The sequence below is a fragment of the Porcisia hertigi genome, chromosome 1, assembly GCF_017918235.1.
Source record: "Porcisia hertigi strain C119 chromosome 1, whole genome shotgun sequence".
NCBI lineage: Eukaryota > Euglenozoa > Kinetoplastea > Trypanosomatida > Trypanosomatidae > Porcisia > Porcisia hertigi.
Genome location: NC_090560.1, coordinates 133,239 through 155,040, shown reverse-complemented (window position 1 = coordinate 155,040; position 21,802 = coordinate 133,239). Strand labels below are relative to the sequence as shown.

At 60.1% G+C, this 21,802-nt stretch overlaps 5 protein-coding genes across 5 annotated transcripts; all 5 read right to left on the bottom strand.

Annotated features, from left to right (window-relative positions):
- Positions 1-4,907: 4,907 nt before the first annotated feature.
- On the bottom strand, positions 4,908-6,605 carry JKF63_07843 (uncharacterized protein; the record flags this gene model as incomplete). The annotated part of the gene is made up of 1 exon (XM_067903771.1): positions 4,908-6,605. The coding sequence occupies one exon, from the start codon at positions 6,603-6,605 to the stop codon at positions 4,908-4,910; it is 1,698 nt and encodes a 565-aa protein (XP_067760030.1).
- Positions 6,606-7,443: 838 nt separating this feature from the next.
- Positions 7,444-8,754, bottom strand: JKF63_07842 (uncharacterized protein; the record flags this gene model as incomplete). Its single annotated transcript, XM_067903770.1, has 1 exon — positions 7,444-8,754. The coding sequence occupies one exon, from the start codon at positions 8,752-8,754 to the stop codon at positions 7,444-7,446; it is 1,311 nt and encodes a 436-aa protein (XP_067760029.1).
- Positions 8,755-9,481: 727 nt separating this feature from the next.
- On the bottom strand, positions 9,482-14,317 carry JKF63_07841 (uncharacterized protein; the record flags this gene model as incomplete). The annotated part of the gene is made up of 1 exon (XM_067903769.1): positions 9,482-14,317. The coding sequence occupies one exon, from the start codon at positions 14,315-14,317 to the stop codon at positions 9,482-9,484; it is 4,836 nt and encodes a 1,611-aa protein (XP_067760028.1).
- A 1,674-nt stretch (positions 14,318-15,991) lies between these two features.
- On the bottom strand, positions 15,992-17,446 carry JKF63_07840 (uncharacterized protein; the record flags this gene model as incomplete). The annotated part of the gene is made up of 1 exon (XM_067903768.1): positions 15,992-17,446. One exon carries the CDS (start codon positions 17,444-17,446, stop codon positions 15,992-15,994), a length of 1,455 nt encoding a protein of 484 aa, XP_067760027.1.
- Positions 17,447-18,013: 567 nt separating this feature from the next.
- On the bottom strand, positions 18,014-21,112 carry JKF63_07839 (uncharacterized protein; the record flags this gene model as incomplete). The annotated part of the gene is made up of 1 exon (XM_067903767.1): positions 18,014-21,112. The coding sequence occupies one exon, from the start codon at positions 21,110-21,112 to the stop codon at positions 18,014-18,016; it is 3,099 nt and encodes a 1,032-aa protein (XP_067760026.1).
- Between the last annotated feature and the right edge of the window lie 690 nt (positions 21,113-21,802).

The following is a 21,802-nucleotide window of genomic DNA, read 5'->3' as shown; positions in this document are numbered from 1 at the left end:
GCGCTCTTTGGTTTTTATGTTTTGCGTGTTTTTTTTTTTGGTGCCAATGACGGAGTGGTGCGTGCAGATGCGAGTGCGTCGTCGTCGTCGTCGTCGTCGCTCTCTCTCTCTCGTACTGTAGTGGCTTTGTTATGTCAGCAGTTAGTAAAGGTACTGCAGCCCATGCACTGGAATAGGAGGTGATGTGACGTCGATGGTGTGAAGGATTGAGAGAAGATTTGGGGGGGAGAGAGAGAGAGAGAGAGAGACAAGACAGCCGAATGGTGATGCCGTATCGACACTCCAGGGGAAAGGTGGGTGTGGGTGAGGCAAGGAGGCGGACCCCGTCGAGAGGGTAAGGCCACTATATGCCACTTGGGAAAGGCGACTGAGCAACACCACCACCACCACCACCATGAGCGGTCCTTTGGGTGCAGGAATGGGCGCTCACGAGTGTGCATGTGGGCTACAGCAGATTGATGGGACTGCAAAAGAAGAAGAACGACCTCCACCCCGCCGCCCTCCCCCCCTCTCCCGCCCTCTAAAGGAGGCAGGGGGAGTCGCAACTGTATGCACATACACAGAGAGACGGGGCGCACCTCATACTTGCTACGCCCCCCCCCTCCCCTCTCCTCTCCTCTCTTCTCTCTCCTTTTCCTCCCATCCAATTCGAGAGAGGCAACAAAAAAAAATTAGCAGGCGTATGTATTTTGCTTCCATGTGTGTGTGTGTGTGTGGTGCAACGGGGCGTTGTACCGCAGTAGTGCTCAAGTGGAAAGCCGGCACAGAGTGTACGCGAGACACGGTTTAATTGGGGGTGGGGTGTGGTGGGGAGGGGGAGGGGGGGCCGGGGGCGGAGCTGGCAGCTGTGGTGATAGAAATGATTGACATGTTTCGCAGGGGTGGGAGGGAGGGAGGGGGGGGAGGGTGTTGTGGGTCTCTCAAAGCGGCTTGGCGAGGTGACCGGCCTACTCTTCCCCCCCCCCCCACACACACACCACGCACACGCATACATACGCACAAAATACGAAAGAAAAAAAAATCGATGCATTGGGGAAGAGGATGGGCGGTGAGGAGAGGGGGTGGGGGGGATAGGCGGGGTGCGGTGGCTCGGGCAACGGCATCTGCAGCGGCGTGGAGCACGGCGACGGCGCGCATCGAGCGTTCCCTGAGACCCGTAGTGGTATCAGTCATGTCGTCGTCGTCGTGGCTCACGCTACGCACCCCCTCCCCCCCTCGCGTTGGTACGTCGACGCTGCTGGTCCGTTGGTCCAGGTCCTACTCAAATGGAGAATGCGACCACTCTGTCCGCTCAGAGAACAGGCACGTGAGGGGTGTAGTGTATGCCACGGCCCGTCGCCTTCCCTGCCTCCCCGGTACAGGTGACGACGACCACGACGACGGCGAGCCACGTAGTGATGAATGGAGCCCACGCTCATCCGACCGATGGTTCAGCGCCGCCATGAGGAGCTGATCCACGACTGCAGAGATGAAGCCCTGGAGTCGAGTCCGCTGGTGCTCCTCACTTGCGTACACTGCCAAGCGGTGAACCAATTCGCAAGCGAGTAGCTGCGGAACCGTCCTTGGCAAGGTCGTCGGCACCGGTGTCGTGGTGTCGCTGCAGGTTGAGTCGAAGTCTCTGGGCATCCCTCGCCAGGGACTGCTGCGGTCCTCTGAGTCGCTCACATTGAGGCGAGCTCCACCGCCAGCGGCGGCCATCGCCATTTCTGATTGGGAGCGCGAGTGCGGGGGTGCGACAGATCCATCAGAGCACGGCGTTGCGCCGCCGCCACCGCCGTCGCCGGCTAACAAGGGTGCGGAGCCCTGGTGCGGCGAGACATTGCGGCGTGGTGAGGTACTCGAGTGCAAGTATTGCCCTACCACACTTTTGCTTCTTTCCACTCCCACTGTCGTCGCGGGGGAGCCGCCCGTGACGCCTATGCACTCTGCTGGGTCTGCTGCGGCCCCTGTATACGCTGTCGTCGTCGTCGTCGGCGGCGTCTGGGGGCGGGGGGCACTAAGCTGCTGCGGTGGCTGCCATGGTTGCTGGGATGACCCGCCCAGCGGTTGCCTCACTGATGTCATCGGTGTAGCGCACCGGGGTGAGGGGTTGCCGGAGACCACTAGCGATTCCTGCGTCTGGAGGGGAGACGAGTGGGTGCTGCCCGTGATGAGGGGGCACGAATGGCCCATACCACTAGGCGACATGGCGGCGTCGGTGTGGCGACTGCCATTGAGGACGGACTTCATTCTTGTGGCAGATCTTGACTGCTCTCCGTGACGTCCTCGGCAGAGGCTCGGGGTCGGCAACGGCACCTCTTGCACCACCATTCCTGAGGCCTTTCTGCCGTCGAACCGGTGACGTGCGTGCAGCCGGAGTGCACGGTGCTGGTGCCATGAAAAAAAGGCGCGTGCGATGAGTACTCGCACCCGCTCTCGCTGCAGGATGTGCACCAAGGCGTGCTGCAGAAATCGTTGCGGGGAGGACACGGTTAGTCCAGGGCGGGGCTCTCGCCCGCTACTGGCGAGGCTGTGGGTAGCGAGGCGCTTCACCGAGGCGGCAGCCGCAGCAGGAGCAGTGAAGGGTGGCGAGGGCGCCAACACATCGTGGAGGCTCGTGATCCAGCACGGCATTTTAGCCGCCGACTGAAGGCTTGCGGTGGAGTTGATGCCGTGATCGTGCACGCTCAGGCAACCAGCCGCCGCCGCCGCCGTCGCCGTCGCCGTTGTACACTGCCTGCTGTTCGAGTCCTTCGCGGCGGTGTGAGGCACAACAGGTGCAGGGCAGAGGGCCGCGGTGGGGCGTCGCCGGTCTGTGTTTAGGGGACTGCAACGACTCGTACTGTCATCACTCTCCTCCGAGGGGTCTTTGTGGCTACACACCGTCAGTGTCGGCGTCGCCGCCACTGATTGTGTGTTCCGCGATGGCGACGGCGTGACCTCGCTGCCGTTGCTCGACCTTGAGGAGAAATCTCCTGACCCAATCGACAGCGCTGCTGCTGCTGCTGCTGCTGTGCCACCGTCACGGGTGCCGGTCGTGAGCTGGTGACTCGATGACCGCAAGGGTGGCGACACGTACGGCGTGTTGCGGACTAGCTGGACGAGGGATTCAGGAAGAGGGCGATACTGTGCAGCGGCGTCGACCACTGCTGCTGCTGCTTGCTGCCTCAATCGCATGTTGTACGGTGACGCTTCGCCCTGATATTGCAGGCCCAAGTGGGTTGGCGTACCAAGGGCGCTCGTTGAGTTTCGCGACGAGGCAAGCAGGGGCCCGTCAACGGTGTCGCCGCGTGGATCTGAGGCGGCGGCGGTAGAGCGACCCAGCGAGTCTCCACTTGCCACTGCACGGCACTGTGGGTCGAGAGACGGCGGTGACGGCGCGACACTCGCACCACTGCATACCCCAGCTGCTGCTGTCGTACTCACACTACGTGGGGCCGCAGCGCCGGTGTCCTCCTTGGAGAGGCGCGCTTCTTTCATAGACCCGTGGGTTGTCTCTCTCCCTTCTTTCACTGGATCATTACACTCGCGTAAGCTAGACGTACACAACACAAAGACAACGCCTCCCTTCTCCCTAGAAAAAAAAATGTCATATATATGTGTGTATATATAGAACACACACACACACACACACACACACAGTGGGGGAGAGATAACTGTCTTCACACCACAGCAAAAAATTGTATCAGCGCAGAGGGAGGGAAGGGAAGGGAGGGGGGAAGAGGGGGGACGCACTCGGTCCGTTTTTTTTTTTTGCCGGCTGTGACGAGTTCTCTCGCGCTCGTCTCTCCTCCTCAGTCGACGTCGTTGTGAGGTGAGGGATCAGACTCCTGATTTTGATGGATGCGGTATTTCATAGGGCAAGGCCGCAGGGAAGGCTGCACCACGGTGGTGGTGGTGGTGGTGTGTGTGTGTGTGGAGAGAGGGGGAAGGAGGAAAGGTGATTTGGGGATAAAGCATGCTGAGGAGGAGGAGGGGGAGGGGAAGGGAGGAGTCGTGGATGCGTTTACATCACGTACATACACGTCAGTGTGTGTGTGTGTGTGGTGGTGGTGAGGGGGGGGGTTGGGCGGTGGGACACCTCCCCTCCTCCTCCCCCGCCCCCTCTCCTCCCCCCTTCAGCACGACGCGACGCGATGAGGCGCAGATGGCTGTTGCTCTCAGCTGTCGCTGTTTACAGTGCTCGTATAGATATATATAGATAGATATATCACGTTACGCGACACCAACGAACTAAAAAAAAAAAACATTCATGTAGATATCAAGACATCGATGCATTTGTGTGTGTGTGTGTGTGTGAGGGGGGGGGGAGGGAGGGGAGGGGAGCGCGGTGCGACACTGTAGCCAACAAGGGGCCGATGATATAATGTGTCCACACCTGCAAGAGAGGCGCCGTCGCCATGGGGCGTACCCCCTTCCTTCCCTGTTCCTCTTTTCGTGTTGTATTCGTGTGCGTTTGGCTCATGTTCCTCCCTTGCCCTTACTCGTCATCCACTCACTCACTATTCTTGTATCCAATACGACACTGGGCGCTCTGCCACACGCAGAGATGGCAGGGAGGGGGGGGGGGGGGGAGGCGGGGCACCACAATGCAAGAAAAATGGGAGATGGACAAAGAGCAGGTGAGTGGGGTGACCTCGCCGTTGTCGTTGTCCTTGTCTTCCCCCCTTTTTTCCTCACATTTCTTTTTTTCATTCTAGTATACATCAACAACAACAAAAAAGAATTGAAGAGACCCCCCCCCCTCCACACACACACACACAATATATATATATATATATACATATACATATAAACAAGAGGGAGAGAGAGACCACCACCACCACCACCATCCTCCTCACGTCTCCACTCTTCTATACATGGACCATACACACTCGAGCGCTCGTAGAGGGGGGATGCTTTCAAAGTCACCTGAGCTGTTGCAAGCGCTACGCAATGTGTTGCGCCTCCGTTGGTGCTGAGACGCCGCTGTCCCGTTCGCCTGTCTGACTATTGTGTAGTCGCCGCTGCTCATCGAGCCGCTTCAGCCGATTGCGATGGGCGGTGCTGTTCCGCATCGACAAGATCATGGGGCTCGGAGGTCGGTACACATTGTGATTCTTCGGGGAGAAGAAGTCGGCGGCGAGGGTGTTGGCGCCCTCTGCATGTCCGCCGTTTTTTCTTTTCCTACGCGGGGTTCGTTGCTTCGCGCCACTGCCGCCATCCCCAGGATAGCGTGCCGCCGTCTGGGAGCTGCTGCGATTGCACATGGCGCTGGAGGAGGAGGGGGGGGGGGCCGCTGCCCGTGAGAGGCGTTTCTGGCGGAACACATCGGGGATCGACCTCGCCTCGCCATACGCGCTGTTGCTGTTGTTGAGCGTCGTCCCCGCCGAGCCGTACGTGAAGAGATCGCCGCCAGTGCTATCGGCGAAGCGTAGTGTACGCCGGAAGGTGCTCTCGTATTGCTCCGGGAAGAGATACATGCTGACAAGCAGCATGTGCTCCTCGTCCGTGATGGGTGTTGGCGGCGGCGAGACAATGGACTTGAACGTCTTTCCGTTGCCACCGCGGTTGCCACTGCCGGCGCTGTCTGCCCGTTGGTTGAGCCCCAGTGCCGAGCTGCGTTTATTCTTGAGGGGCGAGCGCAACCCCACTTGGGAGGAACAGCGAGCCTGCGACGGCACGCTAGTCTGCTCTTGAGCCTGCGAGGACACCTGAGATCGACGGCGCAGCGCGTACGCGGCCATGCTGGAGTTTCTCGACAAGGTGGTCGGGTTGAACAACATTCGCTGATGCATGTCACTCGTCAGACTTTCCACAGACTGCGGACGGTGGGTGTTGTGAGTATCGTCGGACTCGGCAAGGGGCTTCACTGGCTTCGACCACAGCGCACAGAAGTCCACGTAGTCTAGCATGCCGGAGTTGTGCACGTCCACGGTTCGAATAAACGCATCTATGTCGATGGTGAGCTCAAACCCCCGAATGGCGTCGCTCAGCGTCGATACAGCGATCTCACCACTACCGTCTGCATTGCCGCCGAGATCCACAAAGGCCTTCAACGTGTCTTCGTCCCTACCGCCAGCACTCGCTGCCGTTGCGAACGGCCCAGAGCTGCCGAACGCTTTGTAGTCCGGGGCGACAGACGACCGCTCCCTCTGCATTGCGCCGCTTTCGCTCGTCGCCTGTGCGGCGATGGAGTTGATCCAAAACTCTTTCTTGTACAGTCGCAGGTACTGCGTCAGCGTAACGAGGTTGACGCGATTGCGGTATGCGCGGAGGATCAGGTTGAGCTCCGTCTCACTCGGATAGATGCCCAGTTCACTGAACACCACGCGCAGCTCAAACCCATTCATGATGTTCTCGCGTCCCTCGCCCAGCACAGCAGAGAAGCAGTTCTTCACACGTGACATCTCGCCCGGGTCGAGGTCCTGCAGCTTCGTGAGTACATCGGCAGCCACCCGCGACTGCTCTGGAAAGGACGAGCTGACGCCACCACCGGATGATGCGTTGATGGGGGCGGCAGCCGCGTCGAAAAAGTTGTTCACAGCGCCATTTGCTAGTCCCTGTGCAGTCTTTGTCTTGAAGCCCACCGAGTGAGTCGCCACTGTAGCACCACCGGGTGCATCGGGTGGAGATGCAGACGCCATCCCAAGGGGGGGGGGGAGGGAGGGAAGAAGGAAGAGGGAGGGAGGAGGGGGTTCACCTGTTGATAGTTCTCTGAATATGCGGAGGTTTGGCTCTTGTTGGTGCTGCGATTCTTCGCGGTATCTTTCGGGGGTGTAGTAGTAGTAGTAGTGTGTGTGTATATATTTATTTATATGCCTGGGATTCCGTGTGTGCTCACACCCCTCTCTACTCATACTCCATCACTAACACCAACACACCAACACACACACACAAAAATTCAAAACAGTTTAAAACGGGTTCCCAGGGCAGAGGGAGAGAAAGAGAGAGAGAGGGAGGACGAGGAGAGAAGAGACGAGATCACGACTAATCACGTGGGTTGAGGCAGCCTCGGGCTGACTGTGTTTTGGTTCACACTGAGAGGCACGGGTACTCTTCTAGGCGAAGGGGGACCCACACTCAAAGGTGTGTGGAGGCAGACGACGCGACGTGTCAGAGCAGGACTCCTCCCTCCCCCCCGTGCATAGATGAGGAGGGGGGGCGAGGGGGGGGGGGGGGCTGCATTTGCCTTTTACTCAGTCGTGGCAGGTTTTTCTGGGCCGTTGCTGCTGCTGCTGCTGCTGCTGCTGTTGCATCGATTGAAAGCTTGATGGTCACAATAAAATACATGCACACACACACGCAGACAGAGAGATGGCGCGTCCGCGCTCGTTACCGTCTTTTTTTTTTTCTGCAGGGAGAACTAGTGAAAAAGATGAGAAGGCCAAGTCAGGGAGCAGACGTGAGAGAGGGCACACACACACACACACACACTTCCATCCCCACGTGGTCATGCCCTCACCCTTTCCCCACCCCCCAGTGTCAGGAGTCGAAAAAAAGCTCCGCCGCTCCGTCGGGGTCCCAGCCAGCGAGTTCCAGGAGCTCCGCTGCCCTCGCGGGATCGGTGATGCCCGAGAAGGACATGAATCCCTCCAGGCGAGTCTGCCGCTCCATCTCGGAGAGCACCGGTGCTACTGCGGGTGCTGATGCATTCCTTGTCGCCCCTGGCACCACAGCTGCGGGACCAGAGGCGACACCGGCTGCGGATGTGGTGGTGGTGGTGGTGGTGGTCGTCGTCGTCGTCGCTATAGCATCCCGATGACGACGCTCTGGGTGCGTTGGATCATCCTCCTCGGCACGCGACTTTGCACGTTCCTTCTCCAGCGCCTCCGACAAGGGTACATCCTTGTCCTCCAAGAATGGAACATGGACGCTGCCGATGGTGAGGCAATTTTTTTTGAGGTCAATCAACATCTCATGGCGCTTCAGTTGGTCGAGACCGATGATCAAGTCTATCACCTGATCCTCGATGACATAAAAAGCAAAGGGAATGTGCATTCCTGCGATGCTCACAGGTGCCATGTGAATGCGTCCACAAATCTCTTGCCGCCCTACCCCGACGGCGACGCCGCGCATGCGAACGTCCACGAGTCGCATCAGTCCACACCGCTCCGCCGTGCGCTTGTTCATGATGCTGTTCTGGGCTCCTGAGTCGACGAAGGCTTTGATGGGTACTTGATTGATCGTGCACGGTATGTAGAGCATCGTCACCGGTGCGAACGCCTCAGGCGTGTACTCGAGCGCGTTGGCGAGATTCTCGTCGATCTGCTGCTGTTGGATTCGTGCGTAGATGCGTCGCTGCAGCTCCAACTCTTGCACATCCATAGTGATGGGGCCCACATGCGCGTGGGGCTGCTCCACGGTGCCTTCGCCCATGGTCGTCAAGGTGGACGGGACTGCGGCCGCTGGTGTAGATGTCCCCTTGGCCGACGGAGACGCGCTGGAGGACGCGAACAGCTCGAGTATGCGGGCTTCGGCGTCTTGCTTTGAAGGTGGCACCGCCGCGGTTGCTACTGACGCCCCGCAAGAGGTGTCCGCTTTCATCAACACCACCAGCGTCTCCGCAGCGGCATCTTGTCTAACGAGTCCAGCTTGCACCAACGTCTGCGCGGTCGAGGCGTTTGCCAGGCGGTAGGTCACGTGACAGGCATCGTTTCGAATGGCCTGTGCCTGGGCGAGCTCTGGTTGGATATCGATGAGCTTCAGCAGCAGCTGCTGCACCGTTGCGTTGCCGGGAAGACTGAAGCAGCTCAATGTCTCCCCCGCAGGGTTGTTGATGATGAGCTGCACCATTGACACCGCCCCCCCCCCCTCCCAACACCGTGTCAAGCGGCTTTGTGTTTGCCAGCGTTTATGGAAGGCCCAGGGGCGGGAGGAGGAGGAGGACAGAGGGCGGCTTGGTGCTAACCACACTAATTTGGTGTCTGACGTGCTTACAAAATATGTTCGCGTGTGCAGCAGGATGCCGTGCTTGAGGATACACACACACACACACACTCGCGCCAACCAGAAAAAAAAGGGGAGGGGGTGGGGGGGAGGAGACGACGACCACCGGGAACAGCATAATCGCGTTTTTTCTTCTCACGTGGCAACATCTGCTTGGATGCCAGTATAGGGGGATGCATCGCTGCAAAAGGAGGTGCCGCGGGAGGGGGGGGGGAGGGAGGACGAGGTCTATAGATAAGTGGCTGGTGGATTGTCAGCGATGGAAGTAACAGCGGTAGTGAGCGAGATGAACCACTGCACGTCACCTCCCCCAAAAAAAAACTTGAGGGCTGCGCGTTTATACACGCATATATATATATATCTATATATATTATGTACGCCGATGGCAGCATGCGTGCGAATCAGTATGGCAATGTAAAGCTGAGTTGAAAGTTGATCATATAATGTCTTGCCTGTACCTGCGCGGGGAGGCGGCCACGAATGCGGCTGATGCGTGACGGAGAGAGCGTGAGGGTGGGTGTGTGTGTGTGGGGGGCGTGTGTCGTATGAAAGCGCTTGCCTGAGAGAGGGCCTGCTACGCCGATGATGCACGACGCAACACCAGTTGCGGTAGCGCATCCCGCACGCTCGCGACGCCGCCGCGCAGGATACCGACGTTGTGCAGTCCACAGGCGTTCAGTTTAAGGCCGAGCTGGTGGGCAAGCGGCAGCTCTTGCGCGTCCGCCGTACCAGAGGTGAGCAGCACCACATGCGGGGACTGTGACGTCTTGAGCGCGATTGGGTGCACCGGCCACGGACACGACAACGATGGTTGTTGTTGTGGCTGCAGCGCTGAAGGCTTCTCGTTGGTGCTCGCGAGGTGTGGCAAGAGGGTCGCCATGGACGGGTTGCCAACGTGGCGGACAATGGCCGCTGCGGCTTCCTCAACCCTCCGCGCCGCAGCATGTTGCTCTGCTCGGTGCTGCTCCTGCAGCTGTTCCTGCTGCTCCACGACACCCCACCCGACACAGGCGACGTCTTTCTCAGCTTCGTCCACTCTCTGTTCGAATGGACGAGCTGGTGTATCAGCCGCTTCACAACCCTGGCGTGCGGATCCTGTCTCTGTTGTTGCTGCTGCTGCGGCGGCGGCGGCGGACACCGCGGGGGCGTGCGGGCCCAGACATGGAACCGAGCACAACGGTACACTGATGGCTCCAAGGACTGCGTCCTGTAAGGTGTTCTCCGCTGGTGCCTCGCGCAGGTCCACAAGATAGACGCCGCTGTGGAACCACTGGTGCCCACTGCTTTCTTTCGTTTTGCCACGCTCATCACAACCACGAGTGACTGTGGCTTCAAAGGACGCTGTCAGGGCGGCAGCCATGTCCTCGATCGCGAGGAGTGCCACTGTCGCGACGCCTTCACCGCCTTCTTCCCTGAGGGGACCATCCATGACCGCGTCAGCGCCATTACGCCACCCACCGCCGTACAGCGACTCGTGCGCATCCTTGATTTTGTCCTGCGACACCAGCGGCGGCGCCAGCACCGACGGTGGCACAGCCATCATCAGCCAACGCGTGTCACCGACTGCAGCCACAACGTTTACGGCGAAAGCGCTGCTGCTAAAGGACGCAAGGCAACCAGAGAAGTCTGCACTCAGTAGGCCTTCGCGCTTCTGCATCATCACGGCTGCACACAGCGCCACGAGGCAGGCGATGTCGCCCTCCACGAACAGCAGGTCCCATAGTCGATAGACCTTGCGTGCCGGCAGGCTATGCGAGAAAAGAGTTAGGAACCAGCTGATGGCGTAGAGCTCTGGCGTGCAGCTGAGGACGTCGAAGAGGTGGTGGGCCAGGAGTGGGTCACAGTAGCGCAGCACGACCACAAGGCGGTGGAGCAGCTCCGCCATGCTGGGCTTCTCATCAGTTGGACATTTTAGGGGCATCGTGGCGCCTGCGCGGTGCCATCCAAGACCGCACTCACCGCTGGCCGCCGTGATGCGATGCACGCGCCGCACCCCGGCGGCATGGACCCCAGACGAGCGAGGGCCATCGTCGTCCTCGTCGTGGGCGATGAAGCGGTCGACGATGGCGTTTAGCTGCGCCAACACAAGCGCCTCATCCGTGTGGCTGACGGTCAGCAGCACTGCACACACGCTGTCGAGGCCTTGCCAGTACGTGTACCTGGGGTGAAGGTACAACCACGCCCGCAAGATGCGCTGTAGTTGCGCAGATCCAGCGGAGCCATTAAGCAGCGGGTGGTACGCGTGGCAGCGTGGGATGTCCACAGAGAGCTGCCGGTCGTGCTCTGCCGCCACGCCGGCAGTGTGGTGAACTGCGTGAGCGAGGAGAGCCTCTCGGGTGTACGCGGATGGCGGCACGTGCAGGAGAAGTCCCCAAATCTCTCCGCGGAGAGTGGGGGGAATCAGATAGAAGGGCGAGTAGGCCGCACCAGCCGTGGCGCTGTCGGTGCTGAGCTTCGTGTCAGGCATCAGCGACTTCTTCAGGTACGATCGAACGCGCGTTGACCCTGTAGCGACAGTTGCAGTGTTTTTATAGCAGAGCTGCGCGCTTCTCTCATCGCATCTTTCCTGATGGTCAGCGACGTTGCCGCTGCTGGTGTGCAGTAGGCGGCGCAACTCTTGCGTGTGCTGCAGCTGTGCCACAAGGTCGAAGTCCATGGGGCAGAGGATGTTATCAAGGGCACGTCGCGCACGGTGCAGAGGTGGTGGTCGCAGCGTTGCGGACATGTCCACCAACGAGTTCATGAGCACGGGATCATGCTGTTGCGAGCGCATGGCGCCCCCGTTTCCAGGGACGCTGGCAGCGGCGCATGACTCCCAGGCTCGCATGTCGTCGCCGATCAGCGTGCGCAGAGAGTTCCCCTGCTTCACTACCCGCTCAGGCCAGCCGTCGAGGTGACTTCGCTTCCACGTAGCTTCCAGCTCGTGTAGGGTGGCCAGCACTACTGTCGAGGGGACGTACAGGTTGAGCGCCGGTAGTGCCGCTGCTGCTGCGGCATTGCTGCACTCCCCACCGGCGGTGCGGTGATCGCCTGAGCAGCAGGCAACCGTCATGCACGTTGTCAGCAAGCCGCGCTCGGCGACGCCACGAAAGAACGGGTGGTTGAGGGCTGCGTACTCGCACCACTCTGGCCCCCCTGCATCACCGCCTTCGCCAACAGCATCGCTGGTGCAGTACCACCGTGTTGCACGGATAAGACAACAAAACAGGAGTCGCAGCAATCCATCAGCGCGGTCCACGTCAGCCGCCTCCGCTACAGCCCCGGTCGCCTTGTCTGCAGGTGCGGCTAAGGCGCCCGTTGCTGCTGCTGCTGCTCCTGCTCCTGTCGCTGACGTTGTGCAGCGGCGAAGGTAGTGGTCGAGGGCCACCCAAAGGTCCCTCCCTGCATCACCTGTGGCCTTGTTCAGGTTTGCTGCAGCTGGTGATGCTTCGGCACTGCTTGTCCACCGTTTGGGCGTTGCACGGCCATGCCCGAGGTTCAGTAGGCGCAGGAGTGGTGTGTCCAGAGTGCTGAGGGCACGGCTCACCCGGCGTGACAGCAGCGGCGGCGATGATGCGCCCCCCACACCTGCGACGCCGGTGATGGTCGTCGTCCCCACCGCGACCGAGGATACGTCCGTTCCTTCACCATTGTCGTCCGGTGCCTCCATGTCAAAAAATGGGGCGTCCGCATCGGCGGGGACGGACATTGAGGAGATCGACGACGAGGAGGCATCATCGACGTGGCCCAAGTGGCGCCGTTCCGCCGCCGTTACCGCACGGCTGCTGTGGCCACTCGTGCCGCCAGCCATCTCCAGTGGCGTGGGGAGAGGGGTGGCTGCTCCTGCTGAGCGATCCCTGCCAGCGGCTGGCGCACTCACTGTCGTTGCGGTGACGTGGGCCATCGCGAACGCGTTCCACCGCTGCGATCGGCGCCAGCACAGCCCCTTAGCGATCACCTCGGACAGGATACTGCTGTCCTGCAAACATGTCGCACCGTAGGCGTTGCGCAGATAGGAAAGCCATTCTCGAGCGAGGCGTGCCGGCGACAGCAGCACCAGCGCTGTCGTACCCCCTTTTTTGAGATCGTGTTGCCGCTGCGTATTGTCATCGCTATCGTCGTCGTCGTCACCACTACCACTACCACCATCACCACCACCACCATTGCCATCCTTCTTCCAAGCCACATGAAGGTGGTACAACGCTGCATATATAAAGTTGTGTGCGGCAGCCTTCGGCAGCGCATGCCGCTCTGTCAGCAGCAGCACCACATCCGAGTATACAGATCCAGAGGACAGGAGGAAGGCGCATGGTATCGCTGTTGATTGATCAAGCCGATCCGCCTCCCTGTCGGTCGCAGATGACAGAGCGAGATGGCACATGGACGCATCCGTCGCGCAGAACCCACTCAGCGCCGCCTCCAGCACCACCACCGCCGCGTTCCACACGTCGTCCGAAAAGACGTGCACGGGTGCGCGCGGGACCAACACCGGTGATGCGCTACACTGTGAGGCTCGCCGCTGCCGTTGGTCCTGACACTGGCTCCGCAGTAGCTGCTCTTGCTGAGAAGAGACGTACACTTCAGGAGACACGTACGGCACCGCTGCAACAGCCAGCTGCACGTCTTGGTCAGTTGTATCGAAGAGCGGGACGACCAGAGACGTTGCCACATCCGCCGGCATGTCCGTCTGTACGCGGCGCGCCGAGTCGCCAACGTACTGAAAATCTGCAAAGGCGGTGGTGGTGGTGACGAGGGGATCTCGACCTGCGGGTGGTACGGACACCCGCAGCGACCGCAGCACCGCCGCCAGCGGGTGCCGCAACACGTACGTCCGCTCTGCTGAGATGCCCACGTCGACGCTTGTGAAGGGACCGAACGCGCAGGTGTCCTCGGCGTGTGTGGCCTCCGATGGGGCCGCTACCTCGTGGGCGGGCGTCGAGGCGTGCTGGCGGGCGATGTAGCGCGCGTACTGCTCGCGCACGCCTGGGCTCGCGTGCACACCAGGTGGCAGTGCGTACGGCGCTGTGCCATTCAGGCACACCGGGGGCAGACGCTGTGGGCCACGCAGATAGCGGTAGGCACCCCAAAGGCGGTCGCGTTGGCGCCACGCGGCGCCAAGCAGCTCCCACAGGGTGCGCCAAAGATGCTGCAGCTCGGCTGCAGTGATGCGTGGCGATGGGGTGGCTCCTCGGTCCTCGATGTCACTCTCTTCAGTCAGCACCGCACTCTCTTGCGTTCCTCTGCGCATCGCGGCAAGACGACGGCGAGACAGGCGGTCGCGCAACGTCATCGTGACATCCTCGTACACCATAACCCATTCCCGCTGATGATGTTGCCAGGCGTGTCGGGGCAGAAGAAGGTGGTGCGCCAGGTATCGCATATCCTGTAGAATTGGTTTGAACCGCAAGAGGGAGGACAGAGGCGGCGGCATTAGCACCGCCGTCTTGTGAGGTGCACTGCATGCCTCTTCCCTGGCGCCGCTACGGCTGAGCCCTCGGTCTCGACACGTGAGCTCGGCAGCGGCAAAGAGACCAACCAGCTGCGCCGTGACAGCCCCCCCGGTGCCCGCATCATGCGCTTGACACCCCCCCTTTTCAAGCGCACACAGACGCAACAGAAGATGCGCTTCGTCGTCGTCAGGGGTGAAGCGATCCTCAAGCGCGAGGTGCGCATCATCAGGGAGAGCATCAGTGGTGGCGGAGGGCTGTTGCTCCTGTTGCTCCTGCTCTTGCTGCTGCTGCTGTTGTTGTTGCTGTTGTTGCTGCGCGTCACCCTGTTCATCTTGGATGACACGGCTGCTGCTGCTGTTGCTGCCGCAATGCCGGCAGAGCAGCAGAGAGTGGGTGAAGTCGTTGATAAGCTGTCGCACGTACGTGGCGATAACGTGAGAGACAGATGGGGTGGTAAAGAGGGCGTGTGGTATGCTGCGCATGGAGCGCACCTCACACCGGAGGCCGTCCACGTCGACAAGAGTGCTGCGAGACCACCACCGTGGCGACCCATTGGCGAGTGATTGCGGAACAGCCGAAGCGCTTCTTGTTCCATGGGGACTGGCGGCGTGGCGGGTCGGTCTCGGTGGGTCCGTCTCCATCGAGCGCGGCGTCGTTTCTCTTCCTCTCATGGTGGCAGAAGCGATATTGCCGCGACCTCGCCGGCCCACCACAGCGTCACTCGATGTCTGCTGGGTAGAGGACGACAACGACGACATCAAGAAAAAGATGGGTTGGGGTTTGGGGGGGGAGGGGGAAAGGGGGGGGGGTGACAAGACACGCTGTGCTCCTGCGCCTGTGTGTTTGTCTTTCGGTACGTGTAGGTGACTCTCTAATGACACAGAGAAGGGAGACACCAAAATCAGTAATAGTGATGGGTCCTCAAGAGCCATAAAATGATCGATAGCGGCAGTGGCGGGGGGTGGGGTGGGGGGATGCACACACACGCACGCGCGTGTTTGTGTGTGTGTGTGGTGGTGGGGAAGAGGAGGAGGAAGGTGGAACAGGGGAGGGGGCAAGAGGGAGAAGAGTGAAGCAGTATTAGGGGGGTGCCAACAACCACGATCGCCGCCACCACCACCACCACCATTACAGCACACCTACACATGACACGTGTGTCTGACAGTGGATGTCATGTACGTTATGAGGGGATACACCATACACGAGAGGAAAGGGAAAAGGGGGAGCCATCTTGAAGAATACGCAGCGATAGTCGCCAAGTGAGGGCATCGGCCACGTCACCGCTGACCACCGCGATGCGTTCGCTCTCTCTCTCCCTCTCCCCACAGCTACCCCCCTCGCTTTCTTTTTTTTTCTTGCGTGTTGGATTTCGTTTCTCAAAGTCATGTGCAAGTGAAGCTCCACCACTGCGCTGTCTTGCCATGTACGCGCAAACGATCTTCCTCCCTCCCCTCCGCCCTCCCCTCCCCTTCCGATCGTTTGAGCAGAGACAACAACATCAAAAAAACAGCAGCAGCATCATACCGAGTAATGAAAAACGTATGCGTACTCGTGCACATTCAAGGGGAGGTCGGAGGGGGGGGGGGGCGGGCGCCCCCTCCTCCCTCTCTTGAGTGTCTTCACACACACACACACAGACTCAGTTGGAGCGGTGCTCACTGTGCTTCCGCTTTTTCTTGTGCGGCAACCGCGGCATCCATCTCGGCCTGCGATGTCTTCTCCCGCTCTACGATATGTTTCCATTTCCCATGCAGCAACTCCTCAGCTGCAAAGTACACGCTGCGGATCAACGTCTTGCGAAACGTCAGCGACGTGTTCAAGACCACCGGGTCCGTGTCCTTGAGGAAGTCCTTCAAGGCATCCTGCGCAAGCATCAACACCACATCTTCCTTCTTCACCTCACCGGACAGGAGCGGCTCGCGGCCGATCTTCGACAGCACATTGCTTAGACGACCTTCGCTGACGTTGTTCAGCAGCAGCGCGTTTGCAGCTGCCTCCACCTTCGGCAGCATCGAGTCCGCCAACAGCGTCACTTTCTTGTCTCCGCGCATGCGCTGCAGCGCTCCAGCGCGCACGGTGTCAAGAAACGTTGCCTTGAGCTCCTGCTGTTTGCCAGGGTGCTTGAGTTCCATGAAGGAAGAGCAGCGCAGCTTGATGATCGTCGAGACCCCGACGTTCTCCACCGCCGGGGTCCCGCGGCGCACGTGGCGAATGACGACACCCTCGGCGAGGTTGCCTTCGAGCGGATAATTGCCGAGTCCGAGCAGTGCCGGCAGCGGCGTAGTGAAGTTTTCCACATCGAAGGCGAGGCACTCGTCCAGCGTGCCGCGCACCAGCGGCTTCGCGTACAGGAGGTTCTGCACCTGCGAGCACACCTCTGTAAACTCATCGAAGGGCAGCAGCACCACATCCTCCTCCGCACCCGAAACCGAGTACTTGACGTCGAAGGCGAAGTAGTGCAGCTCTGGGCTGTACTGTGGAAAGGCCTCGCTTTGAATCTCCACCCCGGCGATTGGTATTCTTTTCCCATTCGGGAGCGTGCACCACTTCGAGCTTTTTGGCACCAGCGGATGCTTGTACTTCGCCCCGAAGAGCTCCCCATGCAGCACGACACGGCCCATGCGGCCACCGACACCGTACTTGCGCTTCAGGATCCCACACAGCGCCCTGATTTGGGCGGAGAACTCGTCGATGAGAAGGTGATAACCAAAAAAATTCTCGTTCGGGTCCATGATGCCGCTGCGCTTGGCGAACCGCACCTCGTTTTCATTGAGAAGATACACAGAAAAGTTTGTCCCATGCACCTTCTCACACGCCACCCACTCCTCTTGTGCGAGGGCGGTGCGTCGAATGGCATCGATGCGCGTCTCCGTTGGGAGATCAATCTCCGTGTAAGCCGAAAAGTCGTCTTGGTTTTGTGGGAGTGGCATGTAGCAGCGGCTCGATGTGGCGAGCGCAGTGCTCGTGGAGGTGGCAGAGGGGCGTGACAGAAAGCCAGAGGACGCCCATGCTATCCATGTCGGGCGCCTCCGGAGGCTGTAGCATCCAAAACTGCCACCGAAGGTGACGGCTTTGGGGCATGGGGCGCGATGCAGTGGCACTCGACGCATTTTTGACCCCACAGAAGTAGGCGGTCCGTCGCGATGTGCGTGCGTTGGTCAAATCGTGGTGTACAGTTGGCGCTGTTGAGTTTATTTGATATGTGTGTGTGTGTGTGTGTGTATGAAAAAAAGGGGGAGGAGGGGGCAGAGAGTAGGGGATGAGGTGGAGTGGAGTGGAGTGGAGGAGAGGGAGGGGGGGGAGGCTTCAAACGGGTGCCCCCCCCCCCTCCCTCCCTCTCCTTCCCGAGACAACAACATCAAAACCACCACCACTGCACGACGCACACAATAAACTATGAATGGCATCTTTTTTTTTTCAAGGGCTCCCACACATGGGCAACAACAACGCCTCCACCCCACCCCACCCCCAAAAAAAAAACTCGGGCAAGAACACACAGACACAAAGTGGTGGTGGTGGTGAGGGGCGCGAGAGAGGGAGTGAGGGGGGGGGGGCGGCGGCGGCGACGGCGCGAAGAATGGAATAGGTGGAGAGAGGAGGGGTCACGATAACGCGTCAAGTGTGATGGTGGGCGACAGCCACTCGTGTCGCTAGTGCAGACGAGGACATGAAGGAGGCTAAACCCTTACCCTCAGGGACCAGAACATGACCCTGCCACGACAACACATCGTCACCATGAAGAAACTCGTACCGCCGCCAGCGGCTGCAGCGCCGAGGACGAGCTCTGTGTGCAGCGGGCACACCGTTGTGGGGCCGCCGACCAGCACATACTGGTCTGGCACCGTAGCTGTGTCGAGAGGACTACCGTCAACGCCGGGGATACTCACTACGGAGTTCAAAGACCTCTGACCGGCAGCGCCATCCCCAACACTGTCCGCCGAGAAAGGAGCGTTGGTGTTGCGTGGGCCGTCCATCGCGCGAGTCTCCCGCACCCCATGGAAGAGGTAAGGCCAGAAGGACGTGCGGCGATCATAGGAAGAGGCGATGATGCACACACCAAGGTACTGAGGCGGCATGCCGCCGCCGCCCAAACTGCTGCCGTCCTTTGGGTTGGCTATCGCTGCTGGCAAGACGACTGGCATCAAGCCCAATCGGCTCACCCAGCTGCGATGGAACCGCTTCTTCTCGAGGACGCGGAGCCGGGCATTCGTCACGAAGGACTCCGTGGACGATGGCTGCGACAAGGTGTCGTCGTTGTTGCTGTTGTTGTTGTGGTGGTGGTGGCCTGACCCGACAGCGCTCACAAGGAATTGCCATAGTAGCTGGAAGGCCGTCATCGTGTCGTCTTCACCCGAGGCAACGAGGACGTTTGGCAACAGCAGTTGGTGTTGTGACGTGGCCGTCCACTGCAACGCCAGGATCTCCCCCACGGCGTTGTAGTCGGTCGGGGCGACGGAGGAGATGATCGACATGTCTGGCAGCCGCACTAGCGAAATCACGCCGCCGTTGCAGGAAATGGCAGCGATGCGCTGTCCCTCATCGCGCACAATGAGGGCCGCCGCAGCCGTGACGAGTGTCGTGACGGGCACCGGTGCTTCTGCAGAAGTGTCGGTGGCATCATCATCATCATTGTTGTTGTTGTTGTTGTGGTGGCTCTTCGCGGGGGTGATGGGGGGCAGGTAGCTGGTCCACAGTCGTGCATAGAAAGACGGCACGCGCACAGCGATGGAGCGGATCGGCCGCATCCCGAAGCAGTGAGAGTTGAGGTGCCGCAGCATCCACGCACCCTCGCAGGTGACAGACATGATCAACATTTGGCCATCGTCAAAACCAATCGCATAGAGGGATGAGGGAACGCGGTAGTAGTAGTGCGACGGTGTCACCTCCGCATTGGCAGCAGCACCGGCACCAGCGGGGGTGGGGGCGAAGCCCACCGGGGTGCCGTCGCTGTCGAAGGTGGACTGCCCGCTGTGCTTCGCCACAGAGGCTTCCTCGACCATTTGCGTGATTTTCACATCTATACCGTTCTGCACCTCTGCGATGCAAGAGACAGGCGAGAAGACCACCTTGATGCCCGCTCCATTTTTTCCAGTCACGGAAGCCCCAGCGCTGGGGTTTGCTGTGCTGCCATTGAAGTTGATGTGCTGCACAACGCGTTCTTGAAGAAGTGCAAACACGAACACGTCACCGTTCTGGTTGCCGATCAGAAGATGCGGCTCCACAGTGAAGCGGATCGGCGCAGCCGATATGGTATTCTTGCGTGCGTCAGCGCCAACGAAGCGGAACGACTTCGAGGAAAAGAAAAAGTCACGCTCCTCGCCGTCGACTGCAACGTCTGTAAAGGCGACGCGGGTGCGCTTTGGGGGCATCGTCGGGTGCGGTGTGAGTGGGCTCATCACCAACGCATCCACTTCTTCTCTCCCTACGAGAATGAGCTGCTGGGCCGTCACCTTGCGTGTCGCGATACTGACAGAGAGGCTCTGTAGCGCTGCTGTGTAGAGCACGTTCCCGTCCTGGTGGGCCACAACGTAGACAGAAAGATGGTTGAAGGTGCTTGCGCTGACCAGCGTGTGTTGAACAGGAGCGTTGCTCTGAGGCGGCGTCGGCAACGGCGGCACGTTCGCCTTTGCGATCAAAACTGTCTGCGACCCTATGAGGGGGCTGCTGGTGGGTGGCGCTGCTGCCACAGCAGTGTCTGTCGCCGCAGCGCGGAGGCTACCGAGGCCACCGCTCGCCGAGGCCGGTGCGTGCGCGGCGGCGTTCATGGGCGCCGAAGGCACACTTGCCAGTGTTGCTGGCAGTGTCCCCTCCACCAAGATCTTCCGCAGCGCTGGGGATGAGTGAACACCGTGAATGCCCTCCGGGTGCTGCGAGAGGTGGTGCGCGATGGTGCATGGAACAGCTGGCGTATGAGGGCTGGTGGTGGTGGTGGTGGTGGTGGCGGCGATGTTGTTGCTGCTGCTGCTGCTGCTGAGGCCAGAGAGCGCAGAGCCCTTCCCTTGCGACGCAGGGGCGGAGGAGGCCGTCCCGCTACTGGGCATAGTGCGGTCGCCGCGGCTCCAGCAAATCGAGAGTAGAGTATCCATCTCCGTCAGGCTGTGCGTCAGCGGGTCATCCGTCAGGCCAACGTGGAGGCGTGGGGCGACTATAATAGACCGTCGCGGCGGCAGCTCGAGGGAGCTGAGCGAGGGGTTGCAAAGATCGATAAAGGAGCCGTAGACGGCACCGCGTGTGTTGCCGGCGGCGGTGACAAACGGATAGCCGGAGGCGGTGTAGGCATTATTAATGGAGTTCGCCAGCGCCGCCTCTACAGTCGCTTCGATATGCGGTTCCGTTGGGCGGCATTGGCTGAGCAGCGCATCGCTCATCGGGGTCGGACACACCTCTTCGCACAACTCTGCAGCCGCATCGTCACTGGCATCTACCGCCACAGCGCTTGTGGAGGGCGAAGGAGCTACGTTGGTGCCGTCGTCGCTGTCGGCGTAGTTATGCACGAGGGCGATGCGGAAGCGCTTATCTTTGATGGGATCCCAGCCACGCTCGCGTGGCTGCGCATCGGCACTGGCGCAGTCGTCTGTCGCCGCAGGGGGGTGGGTGGACGGCTTCAGTGAGGGTGCAGATAAAACCCTCGCCGGGGCCGAACCACTAGAGGAGGCGCGTGTAGTGGTCACCTTTGCGTGCACAGCAGTTCGGACGGTCGCCGATGACGACGAGGGAGTCGACACCACCGTCAGCGGCGTTGTCGCTGCCGCTGCCGTGGGCTTTGTCCTCGGCATGTTCTTGGAGGAGGGGGTACCTTCCCCCGACCTCGAGGCCGTGCTCATCGTCTCTTGTGAGGAAAGACTTGAGAACGAGAGGGGAGTGGTGCGTGTGCGTTTGTGTGTGTGTGGGGCTCAACTATGAGCTCGCGGCTTGGGATGGTAGAGATGCATGTGTATGTGTGCGTGTGTGTATGCAAGGAAGAGGGGAAGGAGGAGGAGGAAGAGGATGAGGGGGTTCATGTAACACTAAAGTTGTAACATAAAGAGGGGGGTGGGGTGGGGTGGGGGGGGTGGGGAGGAGAGGGAGGGGCGGAACAGAGTGTGCTTGGTGAGAGACGTGCGACCACCAGCAACGAGTGACACGCGCATGTCCTCTCATGGCGATGGGTTTATGTTCGCCTGTATGTTTGTGTGTACACTTTTCTCGTTGAGGCGGTGGCAGTGTTGGGGAAAGGGAGGGAGGGAGGGAGGAGGGGGTCCATGACTCCACATATGCCCTCCCCTCTCTCTCCTCCCTCCCGAATCTACCTTGACAGCAAAAACATTTTTCACCTTCGTTTTGATATCCCAGACACCCCCCCCACAGACACACACATGCGCGGCGGTAGTGGCGGCGGCGAAGGGGGAGGGGGGGATGGTGATGATTGGAGGTATATTTGGAGTTATGACAATAAGAAAAAGCAAAAAAAAGAGTGAGAAGAAATA